The sequence below is a fragment of the Scophthalmus maximus genome, chromosome 7 (genome assembly GCF_022379125.1).
Source record: "Scophthalmus maximus strain ysfricsl-2021 chromosome 7, ASM2237912v1, whole genome shotgun sequence".
Lineage (NCBI taxonomy): Eukaryota > Metazoa > Chordata > Actinopteri > Pleuronectiformes > Scophthalmidae > Scophthalmus > Scophthalmus maximus.
Window position 1 is genome coordinate 6,412,062 of NC_061521.1, and position 14,389 is coordinate 6,426,450.

The window sequence follows — 14,389 nt, forward strand, 5'->3', positions numbered from 1 at the left end:
TATAATGAGCGTGCGCGTGCGCACACACACACTGACAGAGAGCGAGATGTGTTGAAGAGGAGAAGGGGAGGGAGCTCTCTCTCTGTTAGCAGTCTGTCTCTTTAACGAGAGAACCGTTTGTGGTGTTCGTCACCTCACAGTGCCACGTGAGACATTTACGTCGGTAACAGTCTCAAACAACTCTTGTGTGGTTCTGTGTTCGTCACTTCTTTCACTGACAGTTGGCCGTACACTCGTCATGTAGCTGCTGTGGCGCTGTGTCAGGCGCTGATACAGGTTGGTGGTGAAGTCATGCCCCGTGAAGTCATGTTCTGCGCAACACCTGACGCTGTGCGCCATCCTCCTTTGTAAAACCAAAGAACTTCCAAACAACCGACGTGCTGCTCCTCTTCGACACTAAAGTCTCCGCTGTATCATTTTACTACTGTTCTGTCGAGCATGAGGCCATTGTGCAGCAGGTTAGAGTGCAGCGTGACTGCTGTTTTTTCTTTGCACCGAGCGCTCCACTCGCTCGCGTATCACGTGACCCGTGTAATCGTGCCCCTTGCGATTAGAAAATTGCTTTTTATCATATCGCGATATTATCGCAAATGCGATTAATCGTTCAGCCCTAGAAGTTACTAAATCTAGTCACTCTTTGCAACATTTTTGGCCAACAAGAAATCTGTTCCTTTTTATACCCGTTCAGATATTGATGTATGGCAGTTTAATTTAATTTATCCAAAGCATAATTATTCAAAATTATGATACAACATTTTAGAAATACAATTTTGAAGTCATTATTGAAATATATAGTTTGCTACAGTTCAGTATAACTATGTTTGGGTATTCTTGATTGGCCAGTGCATTGTGAGATGATATCTTACTGCAGCAAGAGCTGAGTCAGCTTTAACATTTTAGAAATCTTTGCTCGGTCATTCGTGTGTTCAACTGCTGGTTGAGAGGAACAATGTACATAAAGTGGTTAACAAGAAAGGTTCCGTGATTTCGCCAATTGTGCATTTGTGTTGTGCTTTCATTTTATGGTTCACTGAGGCATTACACTGTAGAAATTTAATTATAAATGGAGACTGAAATAATTGACTGGTTGTATACATACAGTAAGTAATGCCACACCCACAGTCACATGTAAAAGACAGTATGCCTGACCAAGAAATTGTCTTTCTCCAGGAGAAAAAACAAAACCAGAGTTCTCATTTACACGAAGACTTAAGAGAGCAGACTAATGCAGCATACCAACAGTACAGTACACTGGCTATTTCAGTGCGTGACAACATATTGTGTAACTAACAGAGTCAAAGCAACTTCAAAACTGTGCTAATCTATGGGAAGGCCAAGCTCAAAACAACAGCATCCTATTATAGTCTTTGCTATACCTAAACATTTGCATCGATTATGACACTGGTCCATAATCATTACTGATGCTCCTGAAACGAGACTCACAACAAACAAATCGTGATATTGAATTGCAATATTTCAAAATAGCAATACATATTTAATCACTACCCAAGTATTGCAATAGTATTGAATCAGGAGACAAGTGTATTGTCCCAGCCTCTATTCCACGAGGTTCTCCTTCATTGCTTGACCCGAACAAAGATGGCAGCTAGAAGTTCTAACTCATTGACTGTCTATTTTCCAGCAGTGGACTGCAGGGGGAGCACAAGAGTTGCTGAGTATCACGGACATTTCTTTAAAACATGAGTGGTTTATGAGATGAGTGGCAGCATTGAGGCACACAGAATGGACATCCTTAACCTGAACAGAGAGTGAAGACAGCGAGACACACTGTTCTTGAATCCACTGAGACCATTACCATATTCAGATCCACATTGACCTACATCTCCTAATCCTCAATGACTGCTTTCTGCTCTAGCTATTTGTAGGTCATGGCGACAGAGGCTGTTGTTGAGTGCCGCGGTCAGAGAGGACAATGCTCAGGTCACGGAGGCTGAAGAGTGTGTGTAGGTGTGTGGAATGCTCTGTCGGATAGTTGGCACAACTGCTGCTATCAGACACAATTTGAGGACTGTTCTTCAGGCATTAGAAGAGAGACTGGATCACCAGATTTGGCCATATTTGGACATTCAACATTTGATGCAGGCAGAACTTGTCCTAGTTCACATTTCAAACAGTTTTTTTTTTACAAATTCATTTCAAATTGTGAATAATAGTTGTTTGATGGAAGTGAATTAAAACTCGGAAGAAATGCAGTAAATAAAGAAGTTTCAGTGAGTTGACGTGTCCGTCGGTAGCCCGATAAAGAAAACCAAACTTCCTCCACAGGCATAGAGAATTTGGCAGGAGATACTGCATACATGCTTTGTATATATTGCATACGTGTTCTGGGACTAAAGGTTCCAGTTTCTTATGGTGGAAATGCAGCTTTTTTGTGGAGAGAAATTAGTCTCAAAATGGTCACAAATGTGTATCACATGATCTACAAGCGAAAGATAAGAGTTACAAATGCATACAATGATTTGTGCGTAACTTTGGGTACTCACAGAAGCGTGTTCAAATCCTCACACAAATAAGAAGAAATTTGTGCACACGTAGAACAGTTTTATAAACGCACACAACACAAAGTGAAATATATGAATATTTTGTATGTACAGATTTTTTACTTCAACTACACAGATGTTATAATGTTCGCTTTCATATAGATCCTGTGTGTACAAACATCTTAAAATATTTGTGACATTCTTTGTATTAATTTACAGATTGTTAAATGCGTGTGCACGTTTTACCGGATACGCACAGATCAGCCTAAAAAGACAGAATAGTTCATCCCCTCATGATGTAAATATAGATATTTTATATTGGTGACCTGTTCATATCAGGCGATCCTTGAACTAGGCTGTGCCATATCATAAGGTCCACGATAATACCGGTAAACATTTTTACATGATGAAAAAATGTGATATCGTCACACAAGTGACATACGACGCATTTACGTTCCCTAGCGCTCTCTACAACGACACGAGCCCAAAGGGCTCTGAGAGCGTGAGCAGTATGTCAGCCAGGCGGTGACAGCAAATAAAGCCACATCTCTGCAAGGAAGTGACTACTCTCCAGGCCCAGGAGGTTTTCATTCATCTGCCAGGGCCCGTCTGTCTACGACACGCATCAACGTAACGCCGCCTGTGTTTTGATAGCCCTTAGCATGCATGCTAATGTCAGAGCCACAGAGTGAAACATGGACTGCGATGAACAGTGAAAGGCCTTGGATGTTTTCGAGCTGGGATGCAAACCATCTTGCTGTGAGGCGACAGCGCTAACCATTACACCACCGTGCAGCCCTGCGTTGTACCCAAAAGAATACATTTTAAAGAGAACATTATTACATCTATGTATGTAAAATATTAATATATATTTTTTTTTTTGATGTGTGCATTTATAAAACTTTAACATGCACAATTTGCTTTGTATTTGTGTGTGGATTTGAACATGTATATGAGTACCCAAAGTTAGGCACAAATCATTGTAGGCATTTGTAACCCTTATCTTTCGCTTGTAGATAAAGCGATACACATTTGTGAACATTTTGAGACAAATTTCTCTCCATAATTCTCTCCATAACAGACGGATTGTGACTCACACAATCCGTCCTAAAACTAAATATCTATCCTTCCTCAGTAGGAACCATTGGGCTGGGACCTGAGACACAGACAGAGCAGAGAAGACTAAAAGTTTTAAGAGACGTACCAACAAAATAGAAAATGATACCAAACTTATCCTTAAGGAATTTAATCATTGCCTTTTCACAGCTGAAATCAGGACAGGTTTCAGTGAGGGTGTGAAAATCCATTTCACCCAGGTTTTACTACAGAGCCCGTTGAAGTGCTTCTCACTTAATGCCAGGTCTCCCTGCAGAATGTAGCCTGCTTTTGCCTAATATTTCTGTTCAAATATTAATGAAAAAACGGACTAATTGGTTACTGTTGGCTCATTGTGCTCTAATGGGGTTTGGTTGTTGCCTAGTGACGTAGCCTAATCATCATCTACCAGTGTATTATTCTGTGCATTTAGCCAATCATTCAGACTATATGGTGCTGGTCATCAGTCTTAAGGTGCTGTTTATCTTCCAGTTTTCCAGTCTGTTCTCAGATTGTCTGTGCACCATTCATTCGGAAACACCACAGTCACAGAAGATAGAGCACATCTTTTCTCCTTTCCCTGCTTCGGTGGCACTGGAAAAAACAGCAAGAACCACCAGGGCCTTTCTGTGTGGAGTTTGCATGTTCTCCCTGTGTATGAGTGGGTTCTCTCCTTGTTCTCCGGCTTCCTCAGACTGTCCAAACAGATGCAGAGTGAGGTTAGGTCAACTGGAGACTCTAAATTGACCGTAGGTGTGGATGTGAGAGTGAATGGTCGTTTGTCTCTGTATGTTGGGTGTGATGCGTTGGTGACCTGTCCAGGATGTACTCTGCCTCTCGCCCAATGACAGCTGGGATTGGCTCCAACCCCTCCACGACCCTTAAAAAAAGCAGTATATATAATGGAAGGGTGGATAGTGCGGCTTCAGAGGCTCCAGAGGCTTGCTGCAAAACTCTTCCACTGCCCTGTGGATGACCCCTCAAAAAGTGAGCTTATGACCTAGTGTGTGTGTGTGTATGTCAGTGAGTGAAAGAGGGGGTTGGAAGATAAGTGCTGAAACTGACACTTGTTATTTGTTCAGTGTTTCTTCATGGCTATGATGAAGTCATGAACTACTACAGCAGCCCAACAATCACACATGAAATTAGCACATTTTGCATGCCTGTATGACCTCCCGACAACGTCTGGGCTCCTGATGAGTCGGCAGATAGTGTCCTGGGGGATCTCCTCTCAGACCTGGGTCAGGGCATCAGTGAGATCCTGGACAGTCTGTGGCGGTACCTGGCTGCGTTGTATGTACTGATACATATCGTCCCATTCTGGAGATGCTTTATTGCATCAATGCCCTTCGTCACCAGCGCAAGGTCTGACAGTCGCTGTGAGGATTTCATCCTAACCGCAGTCAGGGTACAATTGATTCTTACATGGAAGTCTGTGCCACCCTCATTGACAAACAGCCAAACCGGTCATACTTGATGTCACAGGCAGCATAAGGTTCACCACAGCGTCTCCAGGCTCTTTCACGCCTGTCACCTGTGCTCCGTGAAGAGAACGGGGCGCCAATGGCAGACCTTCCAATTCTGATATTCTCTTGCGAATGCCCATCGAGCTGCACGGCGCTGGGCTGTGAGCACAGGTCCCACTGGAGGATGTTGGGCCGTCATGGAGTCTGTTTCTGAGAGTTTGGTCAGAAACAGACTCTGGCAGTGCTCGTCCAGTTCCTCTGCGCACAAGGAGCAGATATTGATCCTGCTGCTGGGTTGATGCCCTTCTACAGCCCTGTCCAGCTCCCCTGGTGTAACGGCTTGTCTCCTGGTATCTCCTCCATGCTCTTGAGACTGTGCTGGGAGACAGGGCTGCAGATAGAACCTCGTGCTACCAGTAGTGACAAGGACACTAGCAGACACAAAACTGGAGAAGCATCAGGAAGGAGAAGGAGAGAGCAGCTGTCTGTGGCTACCACATGTAAAACCATTCCATTTTTGTGGGTTGTCTTGCTTTTGCTTCTCAATAGCACCTTTCATTAGCACCAAAGCAAGTGAAAATCAGTGTGTGTTTGCTCAACCGTGGTATGGTTTTACCCCGGTTGAGCGAATAACCAAGTCATGCCAGTTCTCCCCGTATACATCAGCAGGGAAGAATGACGGGAGTAACTCTACCTCCAGTACAGTAGGAGGCTCTCTGCCAACGTACAAGTGGTTGGAATAAGGCTTTTTCTTCAGGTTGACCTTTGTCAAAATCAACTTGGAAAGCGGGGAAAACATGGATGATTTTTCAGTGCTGTACATTTTCGTACATTCTCTATTCCTTAGTAACGTTACTAGCAATGGCGAAGTCCTCAGGTTTAAAGGTAAAACTTGTGTTGTTGCCGTTGTTTTTGGCGCCGTTGCTTCCTGATCTATTCTATTTCCGGGTCCGAAACCACTGCCAGGAAGTAATAACCCACGGAGCATGCGCAGACGCGTTAAGGTACCCCGGTTACTAAAGGAGGTATCTAGGTCTGTCAACCGGGGCAGGAGAACTCCGATTTTACCCGGGGTGAGGTGCTTGCATGGTGTTTGAAAAACTGGGGTATTGCCTTGACCCGAATATAAAGGGGTTTTTAAACTGCATGTAAGCGCACTAATGAAAAATCACTTGTGCTTCATAAATGGACAGATTAATATCCCATTGGTTTTTCTAACATGGGTCCATGTCCATAAAAATTGTACAGCTTATCATATCAGGAAACCATAAGGACAGCAGCGAGAGAGACCAACAGCTTCACAATGCCTTCACTTATGACAAAGTGGAAGCAAAAGCAAGATAAGAAAAAAAATTGCAGTTAATTAGTAACATATTAGAGGCCAGCCAACTCTTTATGATAAAAAAAGTCACAAAGGCTATACAATTCATAGTACAATGGTACTGAGACACTGTACCTCTTAGACATTCCTCAATTATAAGCATGCAGGAAAAAGAGAAAATGGGTTTAAATAGTGTAAAAACTAATAAGTGTAATAGATTTCAGTGTAAAATTCAGAAAGTGCTAATGTGCTTTAAACACAAAACCAAGCCAAACAAAACCATGACTGTTGTCTACATAGCTTCAAGATGAGTAACCACATATTTAAGGAAGTGTCGCAAAGGAACACCAATTTGAGCGTAAAGACAATGAGATGAGGCCATGATTCATGCTCATTTGCAGTAGACGGTATATGAGAATGTCCCGGCCGCATTCCAACGCACTGACGGCCTCTCACAGCCAGGGGGACACAGAGAGATCGCATGAGAAGAGCTCCCAGGGGTCATTGGCCAGGCTGGATGGAGGGACTGTCAGGATCCAACAGGAAGTGACGTGTCAGCTTACACACTCCTCCCTCCTTTCCTCAGGCAGAGAGAGAGAGAGAGAGGGAGGGAGGGAGAGGAAGACCAAGTGAGAGAGAAGGGGCGAGCGGGGCAGAGGTAAATGGGCCAAGCAGCAGTCTCATTCTTGCTCTGTGAGATCACGGAGCGGCAGAATGTGTCGGGATTCGCTTGACTACTGAGAACAAGATTGAACAGGACAGAAGGAGCGACACTGAGGAAAAAGGAGGGAGGATAAGGGAACTTTAAGGAGTTTTGGGATCTTTTGGGATCTACTCTGGTTCAGGATCTAGTTGTCTAACAGGGGCTTAGCTGCAGCCCTGCCCTGGAGTTACCACAGCCGCCCCTCTGCAGCCAGCAAGGACACAATGAACTATCTGGTGAGTGTGTGTGTGTGTGTGTGTGTGTGTGTGTGTGTGTGTGTGTGTGTGTGTGTGTGTGTGTGTGTGTGTGTGTGTGTGTGTGTGTGTGTGTGTTGTGTGTGTTGTGTGCTTTAGCAGGACCTGCTATACCCCAGCTGAGTAGGGAGGGGGAAGAGTGAGTGAGGGAGAGATGAAGAAAAGGAAAATGTGAAGGGGAGGGGGGGAGCAAGTTAACATTTTCTCAGTGGATTCCTGCCTTTTGTTGGATCTCAGCAGGGTGTGTGTGTGTGTGTGTGTGTGTGTGTGTGTGTGTGTGTGTGTGTTGGGTTTAAAGTCAGTTCACACCGGCTGAGGAGACTCCCCTGTAATGGAATGTGCAGCGACAAAGAGGGTAAAGTTGCTTAAATTCCTCCAGCTCTTTTTAGAGTCTTTTTAAAAATTCTACTGTTAAGTTTCATCAAGACAGCGTTTTAAAGACACTGAAAGACTTTCAGGCCATTTTATATCACCAACATGTAAGAAATGGGTAAAAACAACCAAAATAACTTGAAAAAGAGAAAAAGAGCAAAGTAAAGCAGAAATGTGACGTTGCTCTTTCAGGAAAAGTTTGTCCCTCGATGCCTGTAATCCTCTTGAGAGCTTACGTTACTGAATCCTGAGCATGTTTCCTGTTCAACTTTCTTCCCTGAATGCATTGCTGCAGTGCAGAATGAGAATGAACAGTAGGCTGCCGTCGTTCGCACCACAATCTAGCTGCTCTCCGATTGTTGCTCTCCAGCATACAAACACAAGCCTCCGTGTATGGCGGAGGGAGAATTAGAAAAGGTTTATGGCTATGGGAGGAGGAAGGGAAGAAAAAAAGAATCAAATGGAGAGAGAGAGAGAGAGAGAGAGGGAGAGAGAGAAGGAGGCAGTGCCATGGTCTGCCTTTGTGCTGACTCAGAGGAAAGTACAGCGAAATGAAGGTTTTATGGCCAGAGGACAGAGGGAGGTGATCGGTCGGCTGAAAGAGAAAAAGGCTACAGTAGAACACGAGCAGCGAAAGCAGGGCAGAGAGAGAGGGGCAGGATGAATATGACAGTGATTTAGTGAGACAGGGAAAGACGCGGGGGACTGGTTGACTTGGGGAAGAGGACAAATGGTTTGTTAGGACGGGGAGGAGAAAGAGGATGGAAGCTAGAAAGACAAAGAAACTGGCAGTAACAGTCCTTCCCTGCTTTTGTTTGAAAGGTTTATCTGCGTCAGCGTTGGCCCACTGCTCATGTCATACCGGTGTGTGTGTGTGTGCGCGCGTGTGTGTGTGTGTGTGTGTGACAAGTAATTACACGCCAGTAATTAGTGTGTAATTAATATAAAATAACATTCCACTGTTGTGGAACTCAGAGACGGCCTTGTCAGAGTTTCACGCTGGCTGAATAACACCAGCATGTTGCGTCGGCCTCCTCTTGTGTTCATTCAGATGTAATATCATTTTCTCCACTTCTAGTGGATAATGTGGCGTATATTTGGAACCGAGTGCGGGCTGGTAGTTCTATTTGATGGCATCGAAAGCTCTGCATACAACATGGACACTGTGTCAGAATCATATCGGCTAATATTACTGGCAAAGAAGCAAATAAATCAACAAGAGAAAAGCTGTACACTTAGTTACTGAAAAGGCAAAAATGTGATGAGTGATGCCTGGTGAGCGAGTGTACTTTAATAAAAAGTGTTTTTACAGTTTGATGAAAAAAGGCTCAGTGATATCCTAAAACATTCTGCCACCGTGGTGTTAAACAAACAGGAGGGAACAGTGCATTTGTTGGGGACTACTTTAAGTGGCGGATTAATCCACATTTGTTGCTTATCTAGTGAGTATGTGGGCAGCAAGACAGTAGGATGTGTCTTACCGATGTGTGACACGTATCACCCCATCTACCCAGCTGTGTTGCCTACCCTGGATGTTTTATATTTAGATTTTATTCGCATTCCGGTCCTTGTTGTGCTCTGCAGGAAATAAAAATGCAAAGACGTGAATGTGTCGGCGTACAAATTCTCAGTCGTCCTCGCATTTGTTTTGGCCATTTACTTCTCCTGACTCACTTAATGACTCATGGAGCCCTAAGTCACGGCAGGAATTTCCCTCAGTCTCCTGCGACACACACACACACACACACACGCGCGCGCGCATACCCCCCCGGGTGTTCCGGCTCTGGAGATAGCTGTCTACCCCCATCTACCAAACTCCACACACTGTGTGAGTTGAAGCACACACAGGAGTGGAGCAGTGAATCAGCCAATCAGAGCCCAGAGTCAGTTCTGCACCATATACTTTCATTTAGACCAGAATACTAAATTAGGATACTTATTCCTATACTGGAAACTAGAACCTCGCCTTTACCTGACAGATTGACGGCAGCACCAATCACATTCAGTGCTACGTGACTCATTCACGCCAGCAAATGTGACTCAGCAGAAAAGGTGACCTTTGACCCAGATGCCACGTGGTTCTGGGACACTGCACTGAGCACCTGAAATGGCTTCAGAGAGGCCGCACACAGTTTCTGGTGTGGCTGTTCACACTGGTCATCTGTAAACTACCTGGGCCTGATTAGATTAGATTAGATGAACACCAGTGTCCAGAAGCAGGACAAGATACATGGTCACTATCCATCTTTCCCTTTGTTAGACAGTGACAGGTAGACAAAGGTGAATAAGGGATGTTCTTTTCAATTACTCGTAATGTCGTTTTAAATTGAAATGGGCCAGATACGTTACCGCAGTCACCTGGGACACAGGCTGTGCAATGTCAAGGAGACAGATTGAGGGCTGGCCCTCTGCTGAAGGACGAGGCCCGGTCTCACCACACTGGTCATGAACTGCACATTAGAGAGAACGTTCCCATGCAAATTGACATTCTTCCGTTTTCGTCCTCCTAGAGCATGAATGAACTGGATCAAATGTCTTTTTTGGGGGGTGAAATTCATAGTTTTCCAGCTAAAGATTGATCTCAAGATTAAGTAGTAAGCAGGGTTGGGTCACAAGAAAGCTCACTGGCCTGGAAGCGTTCCCCTTCATTGTCCATGTGTGTATCTACGATCTACAGACACGATAGGAGTCTGCATCAAACAATCTGCGTCTCAGCCACTTCTCCTGACCAGTTTAAAGCTCAAACAAAATTCTACAACTGATTAATTAACACATTCAGTCGCCACAGATCAAGAGAGAATAGCAGGTATTTGACTGTAAAGTCTACAGCTTTTGAAGAAACTATTTTATTTGCATCTCTAAATCTATGCAGGCATGTCTTATATATACGGTATACAACCTATAAAAGTAAGTTTCAGTCTGACTCTCTCCCCACATGTTCACTTGCCGTCTGTCCCAGGCTCTCCTTCCCTCCTGCTTCCGGCCTGATTAAACCTTAAAAAAAATATAATATTACATATTTGGTTTGTGTCTTACTTGTGCTCCTGCCTTTTTGTACATAATATATATTTTTGTCCTGGGATTCACAGAACAGTAGAGTACAGCTAGTCGACCGGCAACAAGCTATGAATCATCTGGATGTATTTTGCCCCGCAATCAAAGAGTCGACACTGCAGTTTCAGCTGCAGCTTTCTCAACAGATTTATGCGAGCGCCACCGGTGGAGAGGTTTATGCCCCCTGTGGTTCTGAAACCGTTCCGAAGCAGACGCCTTTAGTTTGTTGGGGGTTTTTCTGTGGAGATGGCGCGTCACTAAATATTGATCAACGCTTCTCGCGCGGCTTCGTGCCACAGAGGTTTTGAGCTTGTGTGTTTTTGGAACAGTGTAGAGGGGACGGCTCTCAGAGAAATAAAGATGGTGCTCTCGGTCACACACACACACACACACACACACACACACACACACACACACACACACACACACACGCACACGGTGATCAGAGGGTGTGCCAGCAGGTGTAAGTGCAGCTCAGTAAAACCCTTAAACACAGGTCTGTGGACAAACAACCACTTCTTCTGTTGTGTAGCGGACATGATCCTTTTTTGAAGAAGTTGGTTTTTCTAAAACCTTCACTTTGTGAAATAAAAACTGATCAAATTAACAGTGCCACCTTTTTCTTTATGACAGATTGAATTAAAATGATTTTTGTTGAAAGCTGCTGGTGTTGTGCCCAATGACTGCTATTTCAGCCAATCAACCATCACCTTTCTTTACATTCTTGTAAAAAATGTAGTCTTATATGAGAAGGCTGTAGATGTGCAGCATGTTTTTAATTGACTTATAGAGTGAAAAGTTTTTAGGTAGCACATATTAGATGAATTACCATGGACATGTATTTGACGCAAATCTCAGCATTGACAGAAAGGCCAGAGGCGTAGTGCGGTTTGTTCAACTATTCAAAGTTAGACTGACTTCATGAACTATTACGCAGCAGTCACACAAACATGTGGCTCAGTAGTATTGGACCACGGATGCAGCAGGTTGTAGTTAGTGTGAATATTAAGCAACATAAGTCGTTTGTGTTTTGACTGATTGCATTCATCCGTTGTGAGGAGAAGCTGCAGGTCAAGCACATCTCAGAGGCTATTTTCCCAGCAGGCATTTGTGATGCAGCACCAGCTGTCCGGGTTCAATAGATATTTCTCTATAAATGGATAAAGGATATTTTTCTATCTTTTCATATTTACTAGATAATGTAAAACAAAAAATTCACTCCACTGTGACACTGAATACGACGAAAATTTCTACTGGATTATATGAAGTGCAAATGTTCCACACGAGCCAGCTACCAGGGGTGCCTGTCAACAGGTTAAGCAACTCTCAGGCCACGCCCGCGCGAGTCTACCCTGCGCTCCGGGCTACACAATCCCTGCTGTTGTTCCCGCTGTTAGTCACGGCCTGAGGGCAGGAATTCCTCAGCCGGGATCATCACTTGCTAAAGCAGCAGCCTTAACCTGCATTTAGCGGGCCACGCAAAGCTGCTGTCCGTAAACCCATATATATATATACCTTATTTTTTTCCGGCACCAAAGGGTGAGAGGAACTATTGGGAAAGGGTCACCTCCAAGGAATTCTATATCTATTAACTATTCTAACTGTATATTCTATAGTGTTCAGTGGACGCCCTTCAGGGGTTCATGGAAGCCTCAGTATTACAAGGAACATGTTGTTGTGTTGCTTAGCAATAATGAGTATATATATCATACTATTGGACTATATATATACTAGGACTGCATGGTACGTCAACTTCTGAAGGTATATACAAAATATTTTCAAACGAGCTAAAAATGAGACAGTACCATTGCTTCCAATTTAGTTCGAAGTGGCATTACGAAAACCTGTTTTTTGCGAGTCCCCTCGTTCATACTGTTCATGCAACCCCACCCCCATTCTGCCTGTACGTCTGCGTGCAAACATGGAGGGAGATCCTGCTGAAGAAGACCCGCTCTGTGAAACAAAACGCCTCGGTTGTTTGGAACGGTTCTGCTTTACGTGATTGGTTTGTGCACAGATACATGCTTTGCAAAATCAGGAGGGGGAAAAAACTTAAGTATTTAATATCATTTTCCATGTGCACTCTCTGCAGCTGCATGTTTTCTCGAACAGGAGAGTGCGCTGGCGGCTGCATTCCTCGGCATCCGTAGACAGTGGGATGTCAACATGTTACAGACCACATGCCCCGCGTTCAAAATGTGCTGTCTCCCAGATGAAGCTGAAATTACATGGGCAGGTTTAACGTCTGAGACGTGACAGAGTTCCCCCAGAGATACAGACATTATACAGCTGTCTCCGTATGCTCAGTGTCAGTGCACTGATCTTCATGGGGGAAAAAAAGAGTGCTGTGCCCCTTTAAAGCTCGTGCCATATCCTCACTTGTAGTGTTCTCTTTACTCTCAAGGTCTGATTAGAATGGGTCTTTAAAGCGTGTCCAAAATGAAGAATTCGCAGCTCAGGACTGTATCTTTGTGAAGTATACAGATCTCGTACATCTCTTTATTAAAATAAAATGTACACAATACTGCTCCCACAGAACATCGCGAGAGTAATACTAGCTTGAAGACGGGCCTGTAAACATGTTGTTAAATGTCAGTGTCCTGTAGAGCTTCCTGTGGGTGGAGGATAACCTCTGCTGTCGTGCACTCACAACTATTTCTCAAGAACAGTCTGACATGCCAAGACAGGAAAAGAGGGCGGGGGAAGGGAATGAGAAGAGCGCTAGGGAAGAAGTAAAGGAATGGAGACGGAGAGCGGGAACAAGGACGATTGGAGGGACAAAGCAAAAGAACCAAAGGAAGGAAGGAAAAAGAGGATCGCTCGGCCTCGTGCGTTGGTTGGTCATCGTTATGATGAAATACAAGAGTGTGTATCCGTGTGTGTGTGTGTGTGTGTGTGTGTGTGTGTGTGTGTGTGTGTGTGTGTGTGTAGTGTGAGGTAATTGGAGAGTTTGTATGTGGAGGCTGAGGAATGCTGAAGTAAGTTGGACTGCAGGCCCGGGCTTGCTGCAGTAATAGCAACACAAACAACTGGGTTATACGCCGAAACACACATTTGTTCACAACATAGAAGTTCCTGCAGCCCCTGGACTGATATACAACCGTTATAAGAAAATACACATCTTTATATTTAACTATTACTCAACCAGCACAAAACCTTAAAATGTCCCCCCATTTCACTGAGCACTGATATTCTGTAGTAATAATAATAATAATAATAAAATAGGAATTCAACTGACAAATTTAGACAACTTATATTGAGGGAGAATATCTGTTATAATGTCAGATTTCCGGGGTCAAAATTGAAAAATATTGACACCATTAAAATGATGATTCACGCATGATTCACGATCAATGAACAGAAAAGTAACCCATTTTAACCAACTGAAGGTACAGTGATTACAAAGGCACACTGTGTAGCCAATCATTCTTCAATAAACACAAAACTTTATTTTATTCATTTCAAATTGAAAAAAAAAAAACACAGGGTCCAAAGATACAAAAAATGTCTGAATTTTGTGTAAATATATGTCCAGAAAAATGCAAGAAACTATTTATGGAGTTAATTAATGGATATTGTAGGGTGATGATTTTAAGTAGAGCCTGACCGATATGGTTACACAT

The 14,389-nt window shown here is 43.8% G+C and overlaps 1 protein-coding gene across 4 annotated transcripts in view; it reads left to right on the forward strand.

Annotated features, from left to right (window-relative positions):
- bcar1 (BCAR1 scaffold protein, Cas family member) overlaps window positions 1-14,389 on the forward strand; it is an 84,873-nt gene that overhangs the window by 39,416 nt on the left and 31,068 nt on the right. The window contains exon 1 of one of the 4 annotated variants that reach the window (XM_035641623.2): window positions 6,993-7,322. The exons of 1 other annotated variant lie outside the window; for it this stretch is intronic. In XM_035641623.2, the coding sequence (XP_035497516.1) occupies window positions 7,311-7,322 (12 nt within the window). In that variant the 5' untranslated portion in view covers window positions 6,993-7,310. Of the gene's footprint in view, window positions 1-6,992; window positions 7,323-7,556; window positions 7,696-14,389 lie in introns of those variants that run through there. 2 more of the 4 variants (XM_035641622.2, XM_047333053.1) reach the window with 2 other exon arrangements.